At 37.9% G+C, this 26783-nt stretch overlaps 1 protein-coding gene and 1 long non-coding RNA gene across 4 annotated transcripts in view; both read left to right on the forward strand.

Annotated features, from left to right (window-relative positions):
- Positions 1-14118: 14118 nt before the first annotated feature.
- Positions 14119-26783, forward strand: part of LOC116714548 (uncharacterized) — a 54786-nt gene continuing 42121 nt past the window's right edge. For 2 of the 3 annotated variants that reach the window (XR_004338075.1, XR_004338074.1), the window contains exons 1-2: positions 14119-14364; positions 18586-18680. This is a non-coding gene — a long non-coding RNA (uncharacterized LOC116714548). Of the gene's footprint in view, positions 14365-18342; positions 18394-18585; positions 18681-26783 lie in introns of all 3 variants that reach the window. The other variant, XR_004338076.1, reaches the window with a different exon arrangement.
- Positions 24101-25973, forward strand: sox3 (SRY-box transcription factor 3). The gene has a single exon (XM_032555179.1). The coding sequence runs from the start codon at positions 24327-24329 to the stop codon at positions 25227-25229; it is 903 nt and encodes a 300-aa protein (XP_032411070.1). The 5' UTR covers positions 24101-24326; the 3' UTR covers positions 25230-25973.

Genomic DNA, 26783 nt, shown 5'->3' on the forward strand with positions numbered 1-26783 from the left:
TTTGAGAAATTAATCTGTTGTTCTGGCCCAATTAAATTATTAAGCAAACTGCTATGTCAGATTAAATTAAGATGTTTATCTGTTGTGTGGCATCAACCATGAACTAGTATCATCTCATGTTTTTACACATTTTTGTGCCATTTCTATAAATCCAATCTGAATCTTGCTTGGGGCAAGTCATTAGTTTTACATTGTTATAATTACTATTCTAGTTATTCCAGGTTTATAAGTTATCCCCACTGTTTATCAAATGAAACAAAGTTTTAAAAATAAAACAGCTGAAACCTGAACAAATTTTACGAGGCTGATAAGCCTCGTAATAAAGGCTCATCAGCGCCTCCTCCTGGTTTAATTTAGACGCGCAACTGAAAAGCACAACTCTATCAAACGGACATTCACAATGATGCTTTATTTTAAAATTCGCATTTTAGTTCACATTTAGTAATTGTTTTCCTCTCTGGAGATTTTATCCAGATTTAAATCGAATCTGTTTTGAATCTATAATATAAAAATACAAATAAAACCATTAGTCACTAGATTTATTCATAGATTTTTAGAAATGCAATTCCTTGTTTTCTTCACATAAACACTTGATCGTAACATGTTTAAATAAAATGCATGACTATCTGAACAAAAAGTGTGGTCAACACACGAAGTCCGCCGTCCCCCAAGCAATTATTTTTCAATCTCCATGTCTTACATTTGTCCGTAATAAAAAAAAAAACTACACTCTAAGCAGTTATTGATTTAAATAATTTCAAATATTCAATCAGCAGAAAAACAGGATGATGATGGCATTTAGTTCAAAACTATGGTATGTGATGATTTTGATGTTATTGCGTAAAATGAGAATAAATATAAACAATTTTAAATACCAAAATCATTAAGCGTCTGGGTTCTTCTTAAATAAAAGTGAGCAGTAAATAGTGGAAGTTTTTTAATATATATATATATATCTTACACACTGTAATTGATTTGTAAATTTATTTACCAATTTTAAAATGACTGAAAGTTGAAAGTCATTCATAAACAACTAGGATTAGTTTATGCCGAGTGGAAATTAATTTTTCTATCATAAAATAAGAGAGAGAGAAAAAATCACTAACACATAAAACTCTTTCAGCCCTCGCTAAATTTTCTGTTTGACCGTTTCTTATTATTATTTGACCTCATTATTTGGTGGTTTTATTCGGATCTCTGCGCCTCTTGGTTCTCCAAGTTTTCCTTAAGTCTACTTTCTGGTCTCTTTTCTTCTCTTTAATCGACCATCACACGGTCAACACCGCTGAATGAAGCACTTGATGTCCTCGCTACAGAGGATGCCTGTGCGCTCAAGGACACTGTAGCCATCAAAGACCGGATTCAAGACAGGAGAAAACATGTTTTTATTACTCTCATTCAGATTCAGATATAGAGGGGAAAAATAACCTTTACACCTCTATTCATCTCCAACCCAGCATTATGTAGTTAGTCCTATAGTTTGGCATAAGCTGCTCTAAACAGGATTTCAATTATCTTCTTACAGCAAAGACGCAAAGCGTTCGAGGTATATATATATATTTTCTGATGACAGACTTGAAGAGTTAAATTCGAAAATTAACATATTTCAAGAATATTCTTTTTAATAAAAATAATATATTGAGCTACATTACTGCAAGTGGTTAAATACAATTAATGTTTCCCTTCAAATACGTTAAAAATGTATCATTTCAAAATTAACGTGAGCAAATATTTCCCATCCTTTTACGAAAAGGGAATTATTGAATTAACAAGAAACACTGAGCCGTGTATTGACTGTAAAACACCTCGGCTAAAGCGATGGTTTTGTTGAGCCTTGAACACCTCACCGCTCCCCCATGTTTTAATGTTGTTTGTCAAATTATAACCCAGACACGAGGGATCTCAAGGACACGTGGACTTGAATTTAATCGAAGAGGCTGAGAGTGGGGTGGAAGAGTGACACACGGAAGAGAGAAGTTCATTATTCCGCTGAAAAGGAAACCAATGGCTTTCACGGTCGCCAGGGAAACCGGCCTTTCTTTTGCCGCCAGACCTATGATAAGGTACTTCACAGCCTTAAGCACGATTATTGCAAGGAAAAGAGGGGAAATATTGCCTCCTAATGCTGATAGATGTTGGATATTGATTGGAAGGTTGAATTATAGAGAAGCCTGCCCCCAACAGTTTCACCTTTCAGCACCCTCAGGATGAAAAGTCCAAGGAGGTGAGGCTAAGGTTGGGCCTTTGTTGTTGCTCCTTAATCTCTAGCTGCTGCTGCATCTTTACTTGGGCTGACAGCAAGATGAAGATAAGTCAGGAGGTTTTAAATATGTCAATAAATAAAATAAAATGCAGCAGGAATATATATTTTCACAGAAAAACTCTGAATTGCACAATTAGCTTTCTACAAAAGTTCCCATAACGCAAATGCTAAACACCAGCCACTTCCGCCATTAGCATCATTAGCATACGAAGGGAAAACTTCTGATGGTGGAAAGTGAAATAGCCAGCCAAAGGGATAGTTTTGACATTTTTAAAAGCAGAAGTTAAGCTAAAATATAACATACCCACTGTAAAATTGTCATCTTCACTTAGCCTAAATCCAGATAAGTTGTTTTCGATGGCTAAAGCTAATGACTAGCTTGATTTGGACCAGCACCAAAGCAGATTTAGAACTGTAACACACGGTGGAGAGTGTGTTAGCTACAGGTTTAGGTAAAACGCCATTTTATTATGAATCTTTAAACCATACTTACTTTCACTGCAGGTATTTTTCTGCAAAGAAGTTAAATATTTGTTATTGTATGTACCTCCTGGTGTGCAGTGCAACCCAAAGGCTAAGTAGCTCAAAAGCTAATTTTATTTACTGGTGCATCTCAAATTCAAAAAGTAAAACGTGAGTGTATGTAGAGCATTTATTTCTGTTGATTCTAGTGATTTTGTTACAGCAAGTGAAATACTAAAATTCAATTACGTAGAAATTTGGAAGAACACAAAGATTGTAATAAAATATTTTAATACAGAAATTATACATTATAGCCTACACAAGCATAGCGAAGGTGATTAACTGTCCAGCAGAAAGCAAAACCTTCCATCTGTACCATCCACAAAGGGCAATTGCGAGAGAAGCAGACTTTTCACAGAATGTTGTAAGAAAGAATATTGAAAAAGTTGAGTGAAAGCAAAAAGTTAAACATATTGTTGAGGATAGGGCTTGCTAGAAACATTTAACAGCTTTGAGATTATTTAAGCCCCCCTGCAGATTTATGTAGATTAAAACTCTAAATGGATTCAGTCTAGTAAATTGGAATATTAGATTTATTTATTATAGTTTGATGATTATGGCTTACAGTTACATATGTGTGAATATAAAAGTCCTGTTTTTTTACTTTTTATTGTAAAAAATAAACAGAATTTTGAATTGCTCCTGGCTGTAAGGTCTAACAATAAACATAAGAAAAAAATATTCCCTTTTGTCTGGATTAGATTAAATGAAACAATTACATTTTGCAATGATTTCTTAATTTGCGTCTTTGTATGTATACAATTGGCACATTTGTCAACATGTCTTTTATTCAAGTCTACATCCTGTAGACGTTCAGGTCTACAGGATGCTCAGAGCAGTCGCACTGTTCACTTATTAAGCTCTGTCCCTGTGAAACATGTATAGAGAAAGAAACATGTACATTTCATTAGTTTTAAGAATGTGCTTTTGGAATTTCAGATTTTTTCAGTCTTTAACGTATTTTTCTTAGTCATAGTCCCATTTTATTTTGTCAGTCTGTTTCCTCTTGTACAGTGTATTTACTTTGTTTTACATTTTTTCATAATATTTTGTGGCAAATTTGGTTATGTTTCTATTCAGGCTCATATATGGTCAGTTTCTGTTGATTGTTGATTTTATTTTGTTTTCATCAGTCATTCAATTCAATAGTTTCCCTTGGTTCTCTTTGTTTCTCACAGCTGCAACTTGTTGTTTATTAGTCTTACCTGTTCTGCATCCAGTAATCACTGCCTCAGCAAAAAACTCTCTTGCCTGATCCACTTGTTTCTCCCCTCTGCTATGCATCGTCCTCTTGTTACCAGTTATTCTCTATTGTTCAGTAAGTTTTTCTTTTATTTACTCATTTAAATATCACAACTTAGCGGGATCTTCCCTAACTCTTGTTTGCATTTGGATCCTACACAAAAACCATGACAATAAAGTGCCTCCAATCGGAGTAACTATCACATAGAAAAGCAAGACAGAGTAAAACACAATGAAATAACAGTCAACACTTTTTATCACCTTAAGATTAGAGTGGTATACTTGACCATAAATACTTTTTAAAAAGTGTTGTCAGTATGTGTTTCACACAGGAACACCATTGGTTGTATGCTGCCCCCTGTATTAATGCCAATAATTGGTTTCTTTGTAAAATATATCCAATTCAAAGAGGATTCATAAAATATAGTTTTGGCTTTAAATATAACAATGTTTTAGAACTGAAGTTGTTTTAAAATAGGACAAAGTCACTTTGACCATGGCCCTTCCTCAATAGCCACTAGTGCTCCAGAATCATGCAAGCTGGATTTATACTAAATGACTAGAGTTGTCTATTGCAGCTAAGATATTAACTGCTTTTAATTTTTCCAACAGAACCGTATGTTATACCAAAAACCCTGAATTATTCAGTTTAATTCAAAAGGTCAGGCACTTACAGTATATACTGTAGATTAATTACACAAAATATTATATTTCAAATGCATCACTTTTTATACTATAGATGCAATCAAAAGAGTTTTGTTCAAAAGCCTTCAATGTTTTCTGCCTGAATAGACATAAAAGATAACAGATAATGTAAGCTGAAACTTAATATTTACCATTTGTTCCTGTTTGCATACAGGCTAGTTTCAACATGATAGCTGATAAGCATAGGTATCTGGCTGCAGACTCTTAGATCCATTGTGATGGCCTGCAACCTCTCACCCCGATAGTTGGGAATCCTTTCTTATGATTGTGCAAATTACATTTAAGCTTAAAATATATTGTTTTTTGAATTTGTTTGGTTTTTAAGAAAGGGGCAATGCACCATTTCTACTTTTTCTACAACTTTGATACTGCAGCATATATGATGTGATCTCCAGCTAAGTCACACTGTAGAAATGAAATAAGAAATCTGTGACATGAACTGTTAACTTACAGGAGCAGCTACTGCAGAATTGTTTTAAGTGCCACTCAAAATGTTACAGTCATCACTCAATAAAAATATTTCTGTTCTCATACTGTCATGAAGATACTCTGTCTGCACCAACGACAAGCCAGTTTTCTGAATAATTCTGATATTAAATGTTTGACCAACTAGGGGCTTTCATAGACTGTGTATAATGTAAAATCTTTCAGCTCATGATTAGGCATTAAAGAAAAACATGGTGACATCATGGTAAATGCAACTTACCCAATATCACTATATAAATTATACAATCTTTATTTGAATACAGCCTCAGCATACACAATCAAAACAAAGGATATGACAGGGCCTTTGGAAAATAGGACTTATTTTTAGCTCTTTTACTGAAAATAAGCCATTTCAAAAACACAAAATCATTCATATTTTTTGCACAAAATTATTCTTATATAATAAGATTTCAGTCTAATCAGTTCTGCCTATTTTGATCTGTTTTAGGGCCTCTTGTCACTTTAAATCCTGCTGGCAACATTCCCCAACTTTATACTTTATATGCTTATGCTTTCATGTGAAAATGGCTGCAAACAGAAATGCAATTATACAACCGTACGTCTTTGAAAAGCAGAAGTAGAGCCTCATGCACAACCAACAATAATACAGGAAGTGGTTTCTGGACATCAACAACATAGCAGCATGTGCTGGAACTTCCCTTGAGTTACTAGGTGAGAGACAGACTGATGCTTGCTGATTTGCGACATTACATTTGGAAGATTTTTGAAACAGCTCATTTTCCAGATACCAAAAAACATTTACTTATGGCCAGAAAACGGCTTGATAGTTTGTAAATGCTTGGGCTGTTTTTAGAAGCAGTGGAGAACCAAATGGAAGTAAAAAAAAAGTACAAAATGTTAATTTTGTATAATAGATCACCTTTAAGCACTTCTGTCAGGAAGTTAAAATGTTGGCACAAATTGGTCTTCCTGATGGACAATGGTCCTAAGCATACACCCAAATTTATTGCAAAGTAGTCTTGAGGATAAAAACAGTCTGTTTCAGAGTGGTCATTGTGAAGCTCTGATCTCAGTCCCACAGAAAATTTGGGGCCAGGGTTGAAAAAGTGTGTGAGCAAGACGACTTTTAAACTTGATTCAGTTACACCGGTTCTGTCATGAGAAATGGGCCAAAATTGCAAATGGAAACCACAAATGCAGTTAAAAAGGCAGCTCTACTTCAGAATCATTCTCGGATCTAATTATTGTATTTCTAACTGACCTGAAACAGGAAAAGTTTAGTCTAACTTAAAGTCAAAAAGTGAGAATAAGAGACCCAGCTTTTCTTTATACAGTGTATAAGAATATCTAGTTTCAGTAGGATGTATAGTGAATATTTCAAGACACGTTCTTGTGTGGAACATTAGTTTAAATTTGCCCACCAACCCAAATTAATTGTTTTTCCCATGTCTGATCAGAATACCATTTTCTTAGCTCGCCTTCTCAGACAATAACGGGTCAGCCTTGGTAGCAGTGAGGTTAGCACCAAGCAGAACTCCAGTTTGTGTGTGTGTGTGGAGTGTTTATTGGTCACAGCTTGCCTAGTTGGTGAGAGGTTGGAGGATTAGCGATGAGGACGGCATGGGCTCTGGATGTGTGTGACGATGGTGTGGGGGTGCTGGTGGTGGTGGGGCAAATTGTTTTAACCCCTATTACTGCGACTGCATGGTGCTTCCCTTATCTAGGCCGCTGCAGCCACTCATTAATATTCCCTACATATGGCAGCGCTTTCTGTATCATTGTCTATTAATGGGAGGGATAATCGCTCATTCAATTATCAGGCAGTCAGCAAAAGACCAACCGTGCCTGCACGGCTCCGGTTCACACAGAGGCACAGCCCAAAACAGAGATGTGCCAGTGAGAAGGTGAGAGCGATAGCGGGGATTACAACATATTAGCTACTTTAATAAGTTAGGAACGGAGCCCTGTGAAGTAAACGGGGATCGCTTGACAAACATGAACATGCCTGAACTTTGAGTCAACAAAGCAAAGAAGGGAGGCAGAGGCTGAATCATCTTTGACCTTTTTATGTTCAATTTAAACATCAAACGTCTCAGAGGTCTCCTGCTTTCAAACTGCAGCTTCTCCTCTGCTGGCTACCAGGTACTGTGGTTTTCAACAGCCCTGAAAACAGCCTGACCCTGATGTCTGGGGGCCAAATATCTGAGCAGTGATCGGATTTACCGCCGATCTACACTTTATGGCCTCCGGACCGCGTGCTGCCTGTCGCCGTGCTGCTGAGGCCACGGCCTGGATGTGAAGAGGTCACTGATAATAGCGTGACCTCCGGCTGTTTCGACCCCCAGAGACCCTGTTGAGTCAACACAAGCACACTCTCAACAGAGGGAGAGAAGAGTTGGAATTAGGTTGTTTAGTTATCCGGTGAGTTTCTCAAAGAGGTGGGTCACAAAAACTAGGACTGCAGAGCTGTTTGTCTGAGGCGGCATGTTTTGCGAGACAGATAGGAGGTGAAATGTTAACAAAAATCTTTTTTTAAAAAATCCACAGTTTGATAAATTTTCGCATTCTGAATGAGGCAAAGGCGGCTGAGGCTGTGGAGGGGCCTTTGTTGGCGGTCCCATTTTCTCCGGCGGAGTAGCGCGCTCACAGGGTCAGCGAAGTTACGAAAGTAATTAAAGCTCGGTGATTCAGTGGCTGCTGCAGAGAAAAGAAAGCAAGCTGTCATTCTGATTTAGAAAAATAAATTACAATTTTAATAATGGGGGAGGATAGGGGTGCGAGAACGTCTAGAGCCTCAGTGAGTACATGGGGGGAGGCAGGAGGGGGCCTGTTGGATGGGAGGAGGGGTTGAGGGGGTTGCTGGCTGCCTACTTATCAATAGTTGCAATTTTGTATTTTTTTTTTCCTTTTTTTGAAACCGCATCGGTAGTACATTGCGAGAGCACAAGTGCCCTTAAAAAAAGAAAACCCCGGAACATTAACATACTGATTTCATGCGCATGGCAAAGGGCCCGAGCCAATATCAGAGAGGACTCAGCAGTCCTATTGTCTGCTGGGACTCTGGTCCCCTCTGATATGAAAATTCAATTATTTTATAACTAGATCTGGCGCTGCGTTTTGACAGTCGACGGTAGCGCCTTGCCAGCTGCATCAGCGTGGGGGACCAGAGGCTCCTGATAGCGAGAGGGGAGGCCTTTCAGACATTGACATGTTTTTGGGGGACAAGATTGCCCTAAATGTGTTGCATTTAGGGGCTGAAAGTTAATCTAATGCTCCACCATTATCTCACTCAGGTAATTCCAATACCACCCTCAATCTGTGTTTACGCTCATGCACGCAGCCCCCGCATACTCGCACATCCATTCATTCTTCAGCACTTTGAATCTGATTCCCTGGGCTTTCTGCATCCAAACAGGAAATGTGTTTATTCTGCAAGAGGCACAAACTCTCAGCAGGTTGGGAAACTATATAAAAAAGAAGTTGTTTTCTTCTTGGCATCAGCAGTTTCTGAAAAACATACTTGAAACTGTGTTTTTCGAAAAGTTTTTGCTGGATATACATAAAATAATCACAATATTCCAACCCATATGCATTTCTATGTCATGTATAAAGGAAACATCTTTACTAAATGCCTGTTAGAGGAATACATAAGTAGTTTAACACAATTTTCTCTTGATATTCAGATTAATTTGCTCCATGTTAACGTAGCTACCCAAGTACAGAGTAAAACTTTGAAACCAGACAGACATAAGCTGGCCCATTTTCTTACTTTCCTTTCATTACTTCCATGGCTCATTGTGAAATGTTTTAGGGGGGTCCCTTAAGAGTAGGGAACAGGAAGCGGCCCCCTGGTATGGCCCTCTCTAGTGAGAGCCCACTGTGTTGTGCTTATTAGCCAGGCCTGGGAGAAGACGTACCTGCCTCGCCTCATTAGGCCGCGGTGGAGTGCGCGCTCAGCCTGCAGAAGAATGGAGCATTAATTAGTATTCTCTGCAGGGGGAACTGCCATTAGCACTTAATTAGCAGTAAGAGTACCATTCAGCAGGGCAGCCAGTTAGTGTGTTTTTCCTCTGAGTCATGCTGAAATATTGCTGAAAGCCCCTTGTTGTTTGTCTGTGTACGAGTTTTACAGCTGTATGTGATTTTTTTTTTTTCTTTTTTAAAGATGGCACTGCTTGTTACTTGATTACATCTAGAACAGGGGTGTTCAAAAGTGCGGCATGGGGGCCCTTTGTGGCCACCAACTGAAGTTCAAGAATAATGCAAATTTGTATCCAAATTCAATTTATTTTTAATCAGGGCAAAATTATTGCTGGAAAATGTTACACACAGCACAAAGCAGTCATATTTTTACGACCAAACTTTCATATTAAGTAGAATCATGTCCCTTCACAGTCTTTTACTGAAAGGCTGACATAGCTGCACCCAAGTCAACTTTTAATTTATCAAGCTTGGCTAAATATGGCAAGTGTTTTGAAATAAAGTGACCCAAATCCTGTTTTTGTAATGTAGAATGACTTTGTTCAGGCAAGCCCAAAAGAATTTGGAAACTAGATGTCTTTTTTTAATACAGCAAACTTGTTAAATCAGCAGCTAACTCTCAAACACACCACTTACCAACACTCCATTGGGTGTATGGTGGCACACAACACTTCTGTTTATCAATTCAGTAAAAAATGTGTTTCCAAAAGTATAGTTCATTCATAGAATGAAGCTAACGTTAATACAGCCTAAATATTTATATCGTTTATATATTAAAATTCAATATTGTGGAGGAAATCAATGCAAAGTCCTTGTGAAGATAGAAAGACAATATGGCTACGCTCAACTAGTAGGTCTTTATGCTTAAATTTTAAGTTTGGATCTACAATAAATAACATCTTTTACCTAGAACCCCCCCGAAAAAACAAAAAATCCCACTACTTTATTTGCTTGATTTAATTATTTTATTTTCTTGGCTTGTGATTACTTCTGACTAGACAATTTTGGCCTATGTAGTTTGGACACCCCTGAGGTAGAATAAACCAAGAGGAACGGGTTTATCCACACCAGTGTCTGCACGCCTCTGTAGGATTTACCTCTGTCTGCTTGTTGCTGTTGACCCGCATGAGGTCAAGCGCTGGTTTCTGGGTCTGGTTTGCTAAAAATTGGGCGGTTAGTGAATTCAGGTCAACTTTTCTTGTCGGTCACAGGGAAGTTTCTTTGATCTGCTGAGTAGGCATTCTTCTCTTTCTTTTCTCCGTTCTCTGTCTCACATCGTCACCAGCGAGGAGGACAAGGGAAGCTGTTAACCCACCTCGGTCCACTCCTCGGCCTCCCTGGTACTCCGCTCTTCCTCGCCGCTCGCCCCTTCCTCTAATCCCTTCCCACCCCGACGGCCCCTCCGAGGCTCAGGGTGAGCGCCGGTAAAGGCTCCTTTTCTCTTCCAGCAATCTGAGAGGCGGAGAGCTGTCATTTGCCAATTTGGCCTGAATGGGGCGGACAGCGGATTGAATGTCGTTTTCCCACCAGGCTGCACCATCCAGACCAGCAGGGGAGGGCGGGGGACGCAGAGAGAGGGGTGTAATGCTAGAGTAAAATTAGAGCTTTGATGGCAGCTAATAGTGTGTGATGGGAGGCGCTGACGTGGACTTCCAGTACAGACGCCACAGGTTCCCCCTGTACCTCTGCCTTGCTGCGTCTGACTCACCTGTAAGATTAGCCCTGCCTCCGCTCTCAGAGCTGTGATTTCACCCTGATCTGTGTAATTACACAGCTCCAACTCCAAGCCTGCCCTTGTCAAAGGGCCAGAGAGGTCCAGTTTCTCTCTCTTCACACACAGTCATGCATGCAAAAACACACTGCAGCGTTTTATGCAAGAGGAGAAAAGCTTAGAAAGTTTTTTTTCACTCTTTGTTCCAGTTGCAAGTAGAAACAAAGAAGTTATGCAGATGTTCTGCAGACTAACCATTAGGCGTCATTTCTCGGCCCAGATTTGAGTTCTGATGTCATGCCTGCTCTCCTTGTTAGTGATTTTGTTTTTCTTTGAAACTCTCAAAATGTTAAGATTAATTTCTGACTCAAAAGGGGAAAAAATCCTTTTGCTCTACTTTAGGGAGAATGAGCGATGTTATTAATAAATATATGAATCCGAAATGATCAAGGAAAGTATTTGATTTTCTATTTGTCATTTTACAAAAGGTAACCCTTTTTTAAACTTGTACACAGACCACAAAGTTCTTGAGGGAACAGGTATCTAATAGTTCTTCTAAAGAAAAACAAAACAATTATTTTGAATTTGACAATTTGTAACCACAAACCTCAAAGTTTTATTAATGTAAACAAATTTTTTGTATCACTCTTACCAGTCAGGTTTTGATACGATTTTGATATTAAAATGTGTTTTTTGTGAATGATTGAATCTACAGATCTTCAGAAACTAACTTTGACTCATAACAACCATTTTCATAAATAAAAATCTGAATTTTTTTGCACTGGGTTTCCTTTACTCTGAAACCATTGCACCAACCCTAGAGTTGATCCAATGAGTCCAAGTGAGGACTGGAGTTTGGATGTTAAACTCCAGTCCTCATTTGGCGGCGTTCTGCAATGTTTTGATGTCTTACAAGTCCAACATACCTGAATCAAAGGACTGAAGAAGTGATTTAATTACTTAACAGAATCAACCTGTGTGTAGATTAATTTTAGCATAAATGCAGCTGTTCTGTAAAAAACTCAGAGGTATGTTAGAAAACATCACTGAGTAAGTAAATATAATACCATTAAGTATAAAGTTGTGGGGAAGTTTGAATTCAGAGTTTAGTTATAAAGTGACCAGGCTTCAAGGATTAAACATTTAACATTCATCATTACAAAATTACTTTCACAGAGAAAAACTAACTGCACAAGAGCACAGTGTTCCCATTATGAATCACTGTGGGATTTATGTAATTTTAGATTTTTTTTATATGTAAGTAAAAGAAGATAGAGTGCTTTATAATAAAACATGTAAGAAGAAATCAAATAAACTGAAATTAAGTAAAAGCACATTTGAAAACAGGAGTTTTGAGCTGCTTTTTTGAGAATCCAATGACCTTAATCCTTTGGAATATATTTTCAGAGAGTGGCAAATGTTTGGTAAAATGTATGTTGCCTTTTCAAAGATATTCACAATCAAATATCTTAGAACACAGAAAAAAAGACACAACTAACTTATAAGTACCGTTTCAGCAAGCTGTAGAGAGATGTTTTAAGTAAATAATTGCAAAAAGAACTCAATACATTGGCAGATTATTTCACTTGTAGCGAAGGGAAAATGTCTTGTTATAAATTACATGATTTGCCAGTGTAAGGTTTTCATTATTATTAAAAAATTATTTACTTAAAATATATTTCAAGTGTACTATGTCTTCCTAAACTACAGAAGAGGATTAGGGCCACCGAAAAAAGAAAAAAAAAAAATTCTGACTTTGAAGTCAGAATTCTGACTTTGAAGTCAGAGATTAAAGTCAGAATTCAGAATTTCTGACTTTAATCTCAGAATTCTGACTTTAATCTCAGAATTCTGACTTTGAAGTCAGAATTCTGACTTTGAAGTCAGAGATTAAAGTCAGAATTCAGAATTTTTGACTTTAATCTCAGAATTCTGACTTCAAAGTCAGAATTCTGAGATTAAAGTCAGAAATTCTGAATTCTGATTTTAATCTCAGAATTCTTTTTTTTTTTTCCGGTGGCCCTAATCCTCTTCCATACTAAACACTTTCTTGTAAGATAGTTTTTATTTTATTTCAAGTGTACTAAGATACTTGCACTAGAAACTACCATAATATGTGGTAAGATTTTGTGTTTTTGCAGTGCAGTTAAAGGCGATCAATGTGTTTGTTCACACATTAATCACTCACACTCTGCTCCTCCTATCCTGCTCTCACTACAAGACACAAGGGTGTTATGTTGTAGTGAGACACTCTGTGTCTCACTACAACATAGTGAGACATAGTTATGTTGTAGTGAGACACCCTTGTGTCTCACTACAACATAGTGAGACATAGTTATGTTGTAGTGAAACACAAGGGTGTCTCACTACAACATAACACTGGGAACATAACACTGGGACCTGCCTCAGGCCCACCACACACACACACACACACACGCACACGCACCCACGCACGCCCACCCCCGCCTACACCCGCACACACACTTTCACACCTACATCAGATGTATTAATATCTCCCCAGGCACGAGCGGCACTGTGATGCTCTGACATATGTGCAGTTAAAGGCGTCTTAAATGTCCATATCAATCTGCGGCGCTGTCAGCTCAACAATGATGGAAACAGAACACCATCGCCTGCGTCAGGCAGCATCATTCCCATCCATGCAATGTTACAGAGATAGACGACTCTCTGCAGGACATTCCACTGAATCTTAGCCAAGCCAGAGCAAAGCTGGGTGAAAAAATAAAAATGTTGGAACTTCTGGTTCCGTTGTGCTGGCATTAAGATTGACCTCTTACATGCTGATATTTATTTATGAAGAGCCAGAAACGTAATATCCTGCTTTAAAATGGATTGGATTGCATTGACTTCATTGTTCTGCTCCCTCTTGGTAATGCATATATGCTTGTGACTGTGAAAAGTGATTGTCTTCTTCCTGCTGCACATAAAGCGTAATGCTCCACTCTCCAGGGATGGGAGATGTTTTGTTTTTTCCGACTCTTTCACACCAGCTCTCCCTACCTCGATTTTTTTTTTTTTTTAATACAATAGCCCTCTCTTCTCTCACCCAGCGAGGCAACCCTTTCAAACGGGCAGCTCCAGGTCAGTTTCCTTGCCAAGTTTTGCAGCCTGCCATGTTGTCTATTCTGCTCTGCTATTTAAAAAATGTTGAATATCAACAATGGCTTTCAGTGGTGCATTGTCAACTTTTGTATGAAGCAATCTTGGCTGAAAGAGATGGGTCCCAGAGCAGGGAGAGCTCAGCTGCAGTGTGCACGGCCCAAAGAAGTGACTGCCCAACACTCGCAACGTTTCATATTTCTCCTCTGCGCCTCGGTTGTACCGTTTGAAAGGCCGAGGCTCGACTCTGAGCTTGCCATCTTTCTGTCCATAGAGTCCTGCTTCTGGGCCTGCTGACAGTCGGCTATTGATGGTGGGACCAGCAGAGGAACTGAAAGACAGAAGCAGCAGCCTTGGGACCAGTGAGAGCTCGGTGAGTTTCCTGGATTTTTTTCTGGTCAGAGTGGGAGGAGGTTAGTGGGAAGGAGAGGAGAGAAGAGGGAGGGGGCGTTCAGGAAGACGGCGGCGTTGGGGAGCTTTGTGCTCTCTGAGTTCATGTACTGAATTTGTGAAGTTGTTGCATTGCTTCACATGTGGAAATAATGTATTTTTCGTGCTTGGCCTGTTTGACCTGATGTTATTGTGATCAGAAACTGTGCAACTAAACCTAAAGGAAGCCCCTTCATTTACAACCCTTCTGGCATTTCAACAATATCCAGCCTGACTCACCTGCTTAAGGCTCATCCAGGCTGGATGCATCAGTGACTTTAAGCAGAGCTCCATATCTATGTTTGTACTCTTAAAGAAAAGGATGAAAGCAGGAATGAGAGGCTTGCTTCCAGATAATAGTAGCTTAGGCTCTTTGTCCTGCTGTCAGCCAGGAGAGGAGCAGAGGCTGGAAATCTCCCCATTGCAACCGGCAGCGTCTTGTATGTTTCATTGACATATCAGTCTGTGGGGCAATGAGCCGTTGCTTCTGCACCCCTCGGCACACTTCTGCTCCGTATTTGTCGGAGGCGTCTTTGTGCGAACGCAAACAGGCGGCACGGCAATCTAGCTCCTAGGTGTTGGTGAGAAATAAATTTTGATGTAAGAGGGATCTGACACAATGGACTGTTTTAGGGCTGCACAGAAAAGAAGAAGAAATGTTTTGTTAGAGATTTCCAATTCTGTTTTTTTCTTATGTTTTAAGTGTTGCTGACGTGGACTTCCAGTACAGACGCCACCTTGGAAGTCCACCAAGAAAGGAAAAAAAATAATAATTTAGTATAATTATAAGAACAAACCAAGTTATTAAAATAAGACTTAGCATACAAAGAAAATTATGACTTTTTCTTAACATTCTCTCCAGGAAAATTGTTTGATTTTCTCTTCATACTTTGCAAAGCATGATGAGTTTTCTGATTTTTATTTCATTTTCAAATAAAATATCAAAAAACAATCAGTTACCACCACTAATAATAATAATAATAATAATAATAATAATAACATTTAATAAAGTTGGAAAAAAACATTTTTTAATGCAGTGTTGTCCTCTGCCTCACCTCTTTGCGCTCAACCAGAAGCAAGGTGACCAAATTCATCTCAGTCCAGCCCATCCATTATCTTGTCAACACAGCCAGCTTCCCACCTTAGTTTGCTCTCCTCCCAGAAGACTTGATTTAATGAAACGCGCAGTAATCGCCACACTTATCTCGTCATGCTCAAGGTAATTAATATATTTAGAGGGCGATGGCTAACTCTTAATTAAATTAAGCCGGTTTTAATGAGACCTTGACTGTGACTGAATTTATGACCACTATCTACTCCATCAAGTGCTTGGCATGCAGCAGAGATTAGTCATTTTGTCCCAAATCAGAACTAGATTGCACATTATGTTATTCATGATTTATATATCAATTTATGCTTGTTTGTTTCTTATTTATGGGTTTAATAAATTAGCTCCTATAATTTTGCTTCCCAAAAGCTCCCAGCCTCTGCAATTAATGCTCAGCAGCTCTGGTGCTGTTACATTTTCATTCTGTAGGAGAATACAGATAACAAACTTGGCGGCATTAATCATATTACAAAATTGGGTGTATTTAATTAATTACAGTTACACTGCAAATTAATTGTGGATTCTAACAATATTATCTTAAACTAATGAAGCCCTGACAAAGGGAGTGTTTCATTTTTAAAAAAAAGGGAAGAAGAAGCTAGATTAGTGGGATCTCAATTATGGCTAAAACAAAAGAGGGCCGCTTGCTCGGGCACGGTGCAAAGCAAAACATGACAATTCAGCACTTTCCCCAAAACAAAAAACTGAGAAAGTTTCCTTTGTTTTAGTAAAAACACCGAACATGGCAACGATTCGGAGGATACATGAGGGAATAATGAGTGTTGTAATTAACTGGCCGGGGGAATAACTGCACCTAAAGTGATCATCAAATAGAGGTGTTGATAATGCCATTCACTTTTCAGGCACCAGACCAGGGCTGGCCAAACATGTAAGCAATCTTTGCGGCTCCCCGCTCCCCAAAGGAGAAACTTGAACTAACACAAAACAGGTTGACAAATTTACTAGCTGTGTAGAAAATAAAGAAAATCTGTTAAAATTGTCACAATTCAAAGGAATTTAATAATTTCTTCAGCTTGTATCTAAGCTGCGAAACATTTCCTGGACCTTAAAGCTGAATTTAAATAAATCAACAAGCGATCAAAAGAGTTAAAATCCTATCTATTATATGGTTGCCATGTTTTATTTATTATTTTCAACATATCTTAATCAAAAATTGCATTTCTTCTCTGATGAATAACTTCTTCAATACTTTAAGTAAATATTTCAATGTTATTACATTTTAACTTTATATTCTTTTCTTGTCAACCTTACTCAAGAAGGTAAGAGTCCATTGAAACAACCCAAACATACTCATAAAATTGCTTGAATTGTTTCCTTAAAGTACAATCAAATCTAATATTTTTAACATTAAACTATTATTCCAAGTGTCATTTATTTAATAAATAAAGTAATTATAAAAATGATATCAGAACTTTGATGCTCAGAATAAAAAAGCATCTGCAAATTGTAGCGTTGACTTCCTTTGTTGCATATGTAGAGCCATGATTTAATCCCACAACTCCATACATATAATTTTTGATACACATTTCTGAGACCTCTAAAAAAGTTTTTTGATACTTTCTTTAAAAGCTTGATGTATCAAATCATACACATTCCTCCCACCTTCTAGTGGAAAGTCAAAGTCCAAGATTCACCTTACAGGAAGCAAAAAATCTAAAAAGTATTGCAGATGACTTTTAAAAAAAAATTTGCATTTAGCTGAGTCATAAAAAATAATTTAAATATGAAAGCGTTTATGGAGAATGTGTGTATTTGCATCTATTTTAATACAAACGTAAAATATGGGTCAGCTGTTTTCAAGTGGATTTCTACTGTGTGTCATTTAAGACACAATTAATATGCTTTTTATTTGAGAAACTATAATAAATGCAGGACCACAAAGTCCTAAAATGTATCAAATAGTACACAAAATAAAATTTTATTTCTGTTTCCTTTTGTTTAAAACATAACAAACAGCAGAATATTTAAAATCTATTTTTTTTTCTGACAAAATGCAGCTTGTTGTAAAAAATCTTGGAAGCAAAGTGCCCAGATTACAGCGTCAAGTTCTGACCAGAGGGACAAACAAGGAAGTCATGTGGTGCTCAAAAGTGTCTTAACCCAGCGGTTCTGAGTCAAAAACACATTTTCTGAAATTTTCTGCTTAATTTAAGGTGAATTAAAATTAGCTTCTAATGGACGGGGTCTTATAATTTACTGTAATTTAATGTTTTAGTTTTCATTTAACGCGTCATATACCAAATGTTTGAATATGTTTTCCCTAATCTGCAAAGCAAAGAGTCAGTAATCATTGTATCTTTATGACAAAAAATGTCTCCACTGATTTCCTCTCTTGTGATATAATTTCATTTGGCTTCATTAGCCAATAACCACAGGGGGGGAAAAAATGCTTTTTGGCAATTATGGGAACTGGAGGGTCAGTAAGAATGGATTTTCACCCAGCTGCACATGATTATCTAAAGTGGCCTTGTCGCAGCGATTAACCCCGGGTCTGTGTGCGTGTGATCGACTGTGTTTGAAATGTGCATCCCTAAAATGATAAGCAGCTATGAGCCAAAGGTGATGAGGTGAGAAAACTGTTCCCCTCTCGGCTGAGTGAGATGGAGCACGGCGCTGGGTGGTCACGCCTTGTCTGCTCGCGACAGTGGCGGGTTAAAGAGATTACACTGGGTCTGTGTCAGCGGCCTTGGCCTCACACACAGGAACATAATGAGGAAGGACATGCTTGGCTGCTGAGGGAGGGAAAATAAAAGAAGCTGGAGTTTGAAGCAGCTTTCTTGTGTGTTGTTTCAGGCGGGAAGAGGTCGATAAGTAAGACGCTCGCATTCCTCATAGTGGTACAAGGTGAGCGTTTGAGTGCGGGGGATGACACTTGTGGGCCAGCACCGCAAACGAAGCACAAATGAATCTCTTACTGCTGAGGGAGGAATGCAGTGTGCTCCATTAGTCCTCCAGGCAGATGTGCACACTACACTTAATCTAAAAAAAATCAATGCATCTGTCTTCTGATTGTGTGTTTTGCTTTTATGTTTGAAGGTTGGAGTGATAGCTCCTTCTGTTGATGACTGAACCTCCAGTACTTCAGATGGACCAACAGTTGGGGACAATGACCTGCTTTTCTCAGGCATAAGGTGAATTTATGCATTTTAATCAACTTTATAAAAAAATGTCATGTTAGACATTGAAAAAAATCTTAATTTTATTACCAGTTATTTTTTTTAAATTACAGATTCTGATCCATGGATAAGGATTTCATCGTCAAAAGGTTCATTTATTTCAATAATTCAATAGAAAAAATTAAGCTTTTATTATTTAGATCATAAGATGCAGAATAATATATTTGTAATTATTTTTTACAGCAAATGTTTGGATAATTTGAATATAAAAAAAACAATATAAAAAAAAGATTTTCATATACAGGAATTTATTGTTATGTCTTATGCATAGACAATAATGCTGATAGGACAGTTGACCAGCAGAAAGTCATTGAAACTCTCCACATAGATAATAAGCTACAAGTACTAATATTTAAAGACACTGACGTTCATGTATCAAAACATATTGAAGAAAAGTTGAGTGGAAAAAAATATATATGGTTAAAATAAAGTGCTTAAGCAGCAGAGATAACCGCAGAATTTAGAGCACAAGTTTTAAACTCCAGACCATGAGAGTGAGTATCTTGCAACTTTTCTGCTTCAACATACCAGAGTCAAATAATGAGGTTGTCAGCCGGAGGTAAAGCCATTGGATTCAGGTGCCTTGGTGCATTGGTTGTTGAGGAAGTGAGTTTGACATTTTTGCTTTAGAGGATCGTGAATCAAATCCAGTCAAGAGTTTGATCGGATATCAGAACTGTAATATCCACCACAGACAGATGTACTGTATCAATGCACTAATTCATGCAAAAGGAGCCTCGACCAAGTATGGAATGGCTGTACTCTACAGTGAATGGATACACTTTTCAGTAGGTCAACATTTTGTCATTAAATGTCCTTTTTATTGGTCTGATATCTTAATAGACAAAAATGAACAATTTCTATAACGTAATCACCATAAAGGAAATAAATGCTTGAAATATAAGTGATTGGTGAAAAAGTAACTTTGAATAATTAATTTATAGAATATATGTTTTATTTTTTGAATTAAGTCACTAAAATAAATGTAATTTTGATTGTATTCTGATTTATTATTATCTTGTAATTCAGCATTATAATAAACTAATTTATTAAGCACTTGCATAGATAATGAAACAGAGACTGGAAAAGTGCTCTAATTTTCTACATATCTAATATGTATTTATTTATATATATGAATATATATTTGTTTATATATATATTTTATCTCTATAATGGACCACAACTATGTGTCTTTAATAAACTATCTTTCTGAATTGAACTCATTTCAGTTTTGACTAGTCTAAACATTGCAGATTTAGACTTTCTTCAATCTAAGGTGGTATCAATTAATTTTGAAGCATTGATAATATTATAGTTATGTTTTGTAATAATAACATTTATTTAACCAGATAAACAACCTCACTGAGATATAAAATCTATTTTTCAAGAGGGACCTGGCAAAGATAGCAGAACTGTTTACATTTACATTCAATCAGAAAATCAACAGTCACGAAATCTAATCCAGTTTAATATTTATGCATGCAAAATGTAGATTAAAACAATCTTAATCTCAGTTTGTAAAAAACAAGTACTTGTCAGGACAGAATAATTCAGTTTAGGTTTCATCTGTTCTACTAGTTTAAGTATTTTAGATTTTGAACTAAAGTTGATCACAGAAGATCCCTTAAAAATAAGAAAATATATCTTTTATTTAGCACAAAGTCAATAGCTGTGAATCAGACGCCTTTTTTCTTCAGCATCATTAAAAAGCCACAGTGCACTGACATATTTTCTTACACTGCTTGCACTCAGCACAACATAAGGGAATGGGGAATGCCTATTCCTCACTGGCACAAACGATCAAGCAATAGAAAACTCATCCCGGGTGAACCTGACAGGTCACTTTTCTTTCAGAGTGTTTGACATACAAAAGCTACAAAAAGCTGATCAAACCAGAGTTTAAGAACAAAACCGTTATATAATTTTTTTAAATCTCAGATTTCAGATTTGACATTTAAAATAAAGTTCTGAAGACCCCTCACCTGGTGTTTCACGGCTCCCACAGGGGTCTCAACCCCAAGTGTGTGGACCCATTTCCCTAGAAGATCTTAAAAATATTTTGTATTCATTAATATTTAACTGGATGAGATGATACAAAAAGGAGCACATTTGATTAAGACATTAAAATGAAAGCTTTATGGAATAATTAGTATCCTCTAATTAAAGACATAAACAGTTTTGGTAGATAAATACTTTGACTTTTAAAGCTTTGATGAAATAAAATACAAAAGTTTACTCCAGATCTGACAATAAGTACCTGTTGACTTTATCACATCATCAATGTCTTAATTTCCTAGAACAACATTCCGGGTATTCTACCTGCTACAGAAATCAAAACTCATAGAGGTGATATTACACGTGGCAGGGAGCAGAGTTAAAATGTTCAGTGATTCTGCCTTACAGATTATAGCATTAAACATCATGAACATTAAAATGCATCATTTTTATATGACCAACTGCAGCTCTTACTAGTCAGATGAGTCCAATTATCATTAGGACTACCAGCGCAGCTTTGTGCGACAAAGAGGCGATAAGACCAACACTTTTATTCCTTTAAATGACCCGTGAATATTATTTTTACCTGAGCTGAACTGGGAGGACGCAGCCATTCACGCCGCACAAAGGGAACAGCAGACCATGCGTAAATTGCATCTTCATTTGCATTCCCGGTGTCCCCCGAACCCCCTCCTCAAAAAATCATGCAAATCTTAATGAGACAGTCTCCATTGTGACTGTAATTGAAAAGCTATTCTTTGTTAATTACTGTTTCTCAAAGGGGCTCCGTCCGCCGGTCACCGAGCTGAAAACAAAACAAGAAAAAAGTTACTGATTCCAGACACAAAAAAATGTAGAAAAGTATGACTATTGTCGATTTGAGAATTGGCTAATATTTAGAGTGTGTGCGGGGTTATTTTATTGTAATATGTGTTAATAAAACGGACCAAATTCATTCAACATATAAATAAAACCGCCAAGTAAACAAAAAATTGCAGATATTTAATGTATTTTTAGGGGCATAAGAAGTCTAAAATAATGAATAACTGTGTTGTCAAGTTGCAAATAAGTCAAAATTTAATAACATACTAATCTTAAAAAACATAGATATAGTTGCGACTGATTTACTTTAGGGTAAAGCGTTGATTTTACGCTTTGTGAGCTCGATTTTGAATTTGAAAAAAAAAAGAGGAAATACACGTTTTAATCAGGACTGAGGTTTAAGTCAAGACTTCCACATATTTCCCAACACTGAGCAGCAGAGCGCCCTGAGAGACCCCTCAGGGCTTGTTGAGCCTGAATCGGAGCAGACTGTGCTGGTGGTCCCTCCGTTCCTTAATTAGGAAATTAGCTGCACAGAGGGCCTCATTATCAAACTCCAGGTTACTCCTGACTGGGTTTCTCTCTCTCTCTCTCTCCCTCTCTCTCGCTCTCTTCTCTCTCTCTCTCTCTCTCTGCTACCGGTCAATTTCCATAAGGAGATTACAAGCGGATCAGTATTGAGATTTGCGCAGATAAACAAATAACCGGTCCCTGAGAATTAGATGACTACTAATTGGGCGTTAGTTTTATTGCTCCCGCGCTGTTTGTCACGCCCCATTGAACGGGAAAATGGAATCCGTGCGGTGATGTCTCTTTTTGAGTGGATTTACAACGACTATGACTCAAGACGAATAAAGTGGGATCTATCCCCACAATTTGGCAACAGACTAATTTTCCCCTTTTTATTGCAAAACCATTCGTGCGTGATTCTGATTTAGTTTTGTCTGATTTCAGCTGTCAGTAGATTTCGCTAAATTGTTTAATGAGATTTAACTTCAAAATTTTGGCAGGCACAGAAAATTAACTTTTGCGTGATTTTATTTGTTAAAGAAAATTAAATCAATTTCAAGTTTGAATCAGGAAGGCGTCTTGGCTTTATTCTTTGTTTTATCACAATAAAAAAAAACCCACCAAACAAACAAAAAACGTGCGTTTAATTTGCTTTATGCGCGTTTCCCGTGTTACTGTTGGGCCCGCGGATGGCCCAACAGTAGCTGCCTTTCTGTCTTGTAAAACCCCCAGGAGGCGATTTCGCCCTAAAACGCAGCCTACAGAAGAGCTCCCGCAGATACTCAGGTGTTAATAGCTCATTCTCGATGGTCGATTCGCGTCGGGTTCATTAGCAGGTGTGAAGTGATACGCACTTGGGTTTGGTTTCAGTGGCTGATGGTCGTTTGTAAAGGCGACACATGCAAATAAAAAAGCAAAGGGAGGGCTCTCCACGCTGATTGTTGTGTGGGAAAACAAGACTGCAAACAGCAGCTGACAGGGTTTAAAAGTGCTCAACTAAACTTTTCCTCATGGGGCCAAAAAAGAAAGAGCCCTTCTCATCCACAAGAGGTCGTTCATGTATTAGAGTTCCAAATAAAAGGTCCCTGCACGCAGCACAGCCATTCCAGTACGATTTAACATTCATTCAATCTATATTTCATGAAAGGATGATCTATTTAAATAGTGGAACTGAATACAAATCAAGATAGGTAGTGGCTTTCATGAATGAAACTCTAAAATTGTTTTGCATGCTTTAGAAAAAGTTAGATAATTTTATCCTTACAAAGATTGTATATGTTGACAGGAAATTGATCCATTGAAAAATCAACAAAAACCAAAACAACCAAAACAAAAAATAGCACAACTCTGTTCTAAAACGTTGAAAGGCTCTTTCTAAAAATTCCTATATGGTGTCTAAAATTTAATGAGTAAAATAATCGAGTCGGTTTAAATTAGTCTAAAACAAAAATGATGAATCTACTGAAAATATTGCTGAAATAAATAAATAATTGGTCTGATTGAATTTCAGAAAGTAATTTTAAAGTGGATTAAACATTTAAAATATTCATTTAAACTTAATATAATTTTCTCGCTTTTCTTTTGAATTATGTATCATTTTACTATTAATTTAAACCTGCAACCAATGTAACAGTGGGGCTAAATTTTCCAATTCCAAACTACATTTATATTTAAATCACCACAAATCTACTTTTCGTTTCATAACACTAATCTTCAGAAATAAAAAGTCTAGTTAATAATACTACAGCTACTAATGCCGCCCAAAATAAAAAATTCCACATAATTATTTTCTCTAGAATAAAATCAAATGAATACGAAAACAAGTCCCTTCATTTCCCCCTCAGTATTCTCCATCCTCAGCTTCTAAATGCTGAAATTTCTGCGCTCTTGTTGCTGAAGTGCGCTCCAGTTTTAAATCTTCTCCTCCTTCCCTCCTCCTCCAACCCAAAACGCACGGATGCGCTCTCCGGTTGGAGCTGCGCGCTGATTGGTCCGCTGCCTTTCATTGTCAGTCTGTCAAGCCACATCACATGGTCCGGCCTCATGGGCCTATTAACGCACGAGCTTGGCGAACAAGTTACAGACTTGTGTTTGAGAGCCGAGAGGAACGGAGCTGCTCTGAGCGGACACAAACCAGAGACGCACCTGCACACACATTCGTCGCTTCAGGCAGAACTTTTTGGCGTTCTCTTTGACTTTTTCTTTGGAGAGGGTTTGTGAACTTTTAATCCATTTTTTCCATGTGCATGTGAGTGATCGTTAAAAGTCGCCTGAATGTATAACATGATGGAAACCGAGATCAAGACCCCGCTCCCGCAGTCCAACTCGGGCTCGGCGCCGGGCGCAAAGAACAACAGCGCCAGCGACCAGGAGCGGGTGAAGCGGCCGATGAACGCCTTCATGGTATGGTCCAGGGGCCAGCGGAGGAAGATGGCTCAAGAAAACCCCAAAATGCACAACTCTGAAATAAGCAAGCGGCTCGGTGCTGACTGGAAACTTCTGACCGACGCCGAGAAAAGGCCGTTCATTGACGAGGCCAAGCGTCTACGGGCGATGCACATGAAGGAGCACCCGGATTATAAATACCGGCCCCGCAGGAAGACCAAGACCTTGCTCAAGAAAGACAAGTATTCTCTGCCTGGGGGACTGCTGGCGCCAGGATCCAACGCCGTCAACAACTCGGTGTCGGTGGGCCAGAGGATGGACGGTTACGCGCACATGAACGGCTGGACAAACAGCGCGTACTCCCTGATGCAGGACCAGCTGGCCTACCCTCAACATCACAGCATGAACAGCCCGCAGATCCAGCAGATGCACCGGTACGAGATGGCCGGCCTTCAGTACCCGATGATGTCCTCGGCGCAGACCTACATGAACGCGGCGTCCACCTACAGCATGTCCCCGGCGTACACGCAACAGACCACCAGCGCCATGGGGCTGAGCTCCATGGCGTCCGTGTGTAAGACGGAGCCGAGCTCGCCGCCGCCGGCCATCACGTCCCACTCTCAGCGGGCGTGCTTGGGGGACCTGAGGGACATGATCAGCATGTACCTGCCCCCCGGCGGGGACAGCGCGGAGCATTCCTCCCTGCAGAGCAGCCGGTTACACAGCGTCCATCCACACTATCAGACCGCAGGGACTGGCGTCAACGGGACGCTACCTCTCACCCACATCTGAATAATAAATAGTAATAATAATAATAATAAGAAAGACTTTAAAAAAATGTACTTCGGATACTTGAACTTCTTTTGGTTGCTGCAGAAAGAACGTTCAGCAGAATCGTTCAAGAACAGTTTTATCTGAAAATCCTGACTCGTCCGTTTGATGAACTTTAAATGGACCCAAACTGAACGCTGAGCCCAGCTCCGCCGAGGCTTTTCATCACAAGTAGAAGCAATCAACCTGTGTAGAAGAATTGGACTTCTATATTTTAAATAAATGCCATATTTTCTCTCTTTGAAAAGGCATGTGGCCTCGTGTAGGGGCTGGCGTATTTCAGAAAAAAAAGCTGGATGGACAGTCTGTTCATAAATGTTTACACTTAATTTGTAGAATGTCAGTCATCTCCACTGTGTTCACAACCTTTGTAGTCCCTTTCTGTTTTTATTTTTATTTCCTTCCCAACATGAACTAGGTTTAAATGAAATGTTAAGACTGTGCCGGTCGCAAACGCAAGTTTTATTTATAGCAAAATTTCTGTTTTTCCTCCTCTAGCTTGTGCAACCCGTGAAACTATTCAAGAACTTTTTTTTAATTTTTTGTTTTTTGTAAATTTGTTTTGTTCTGTGATGGTTTTTTTGACAGTGTCTTGTTTACCCATTTATCCTGAACGAAAAAAAAGGTTTATTTAAACTGACGTTTCTACATATTTTAAGACCATCCTCTATTCTTAAAAGCTGAATAAATTTTTATGAAACGTAATTTTGTGACTCAGTGTTTTGTGTGCAAAATAAGGAGAAGTTTAAAATTGAATTAACTGGCTATATAATATAAATACTTATATATATATAAAAAGGCTGCTGTATTTAAATATTATATCTTTTAAAGTGTACATAAACTAAACCAGTGTTTTTATTTAACATCTTAAAAGGTAATCTCACACAATTTTTCGTTAAAAATCTGTAAAGAGTTTACAGTTTTAACAAATATGACATTAAAAGTGGAGCAAACAATTTGGTTTTACAAAAAGAGAAAGTTTTATAACATTTTTTAAGGAAAATACTAATTTAACTCTTTGTTGTTGCTTTTTTTTCTTTTTCTAAAAACTGAAAAACGTTATTTATTCACAGTACTTCATTTACAAGCTACAGATCCTTCAGCTATATTAAAGTTTTAATTTCCAAAAAGTTGGCGCTGTTAACAACATTTGTTTCTCCTCAAATTTAGCCGTTTTGCAATCAAAATGCAGCATCTATCAGACACGAAAGTTGACCTTTAGTGCTTTGTTGTGCACTGTACATAGGTAGGTTCTCTAGAGCTATTAGAAACTTATTTTAATATTTTGAGAGCATTATATAATCATTTCAGATATAAAAAATAAAAACAAGTCTCTTCAGTCTTAAAATATAAAGCGTTGAAGTAGAAATAGTTGTGAAAAGTTCTGTTTCTGCATTTGATCTCAGCTACACTACAATGAAGACACCTTTTAGGTATTTGTACAGCATAAAATATGTTGATTAAAAAGTTAATTATCATACAGAATTATTAATTATAAGTTTAACATGTGAATAA

The sequence above is a fragment of the Xiphophorus hellerii genome, chromosome 23, assembly GCF_003331165.1.
Source record: "Xiphophorus hellerii strain 12219 chromosome 23, Xiphophorus_hellerii-4.1, whole genome shotgun sequence".
Classification (NCBI taxonomy): Eukaryota; Metazoa; Chordata; class Actinopteri; order Cyprinodontiformes; family Poeciliidae; genus Xiphophorus; species Xiphophorus hellerii.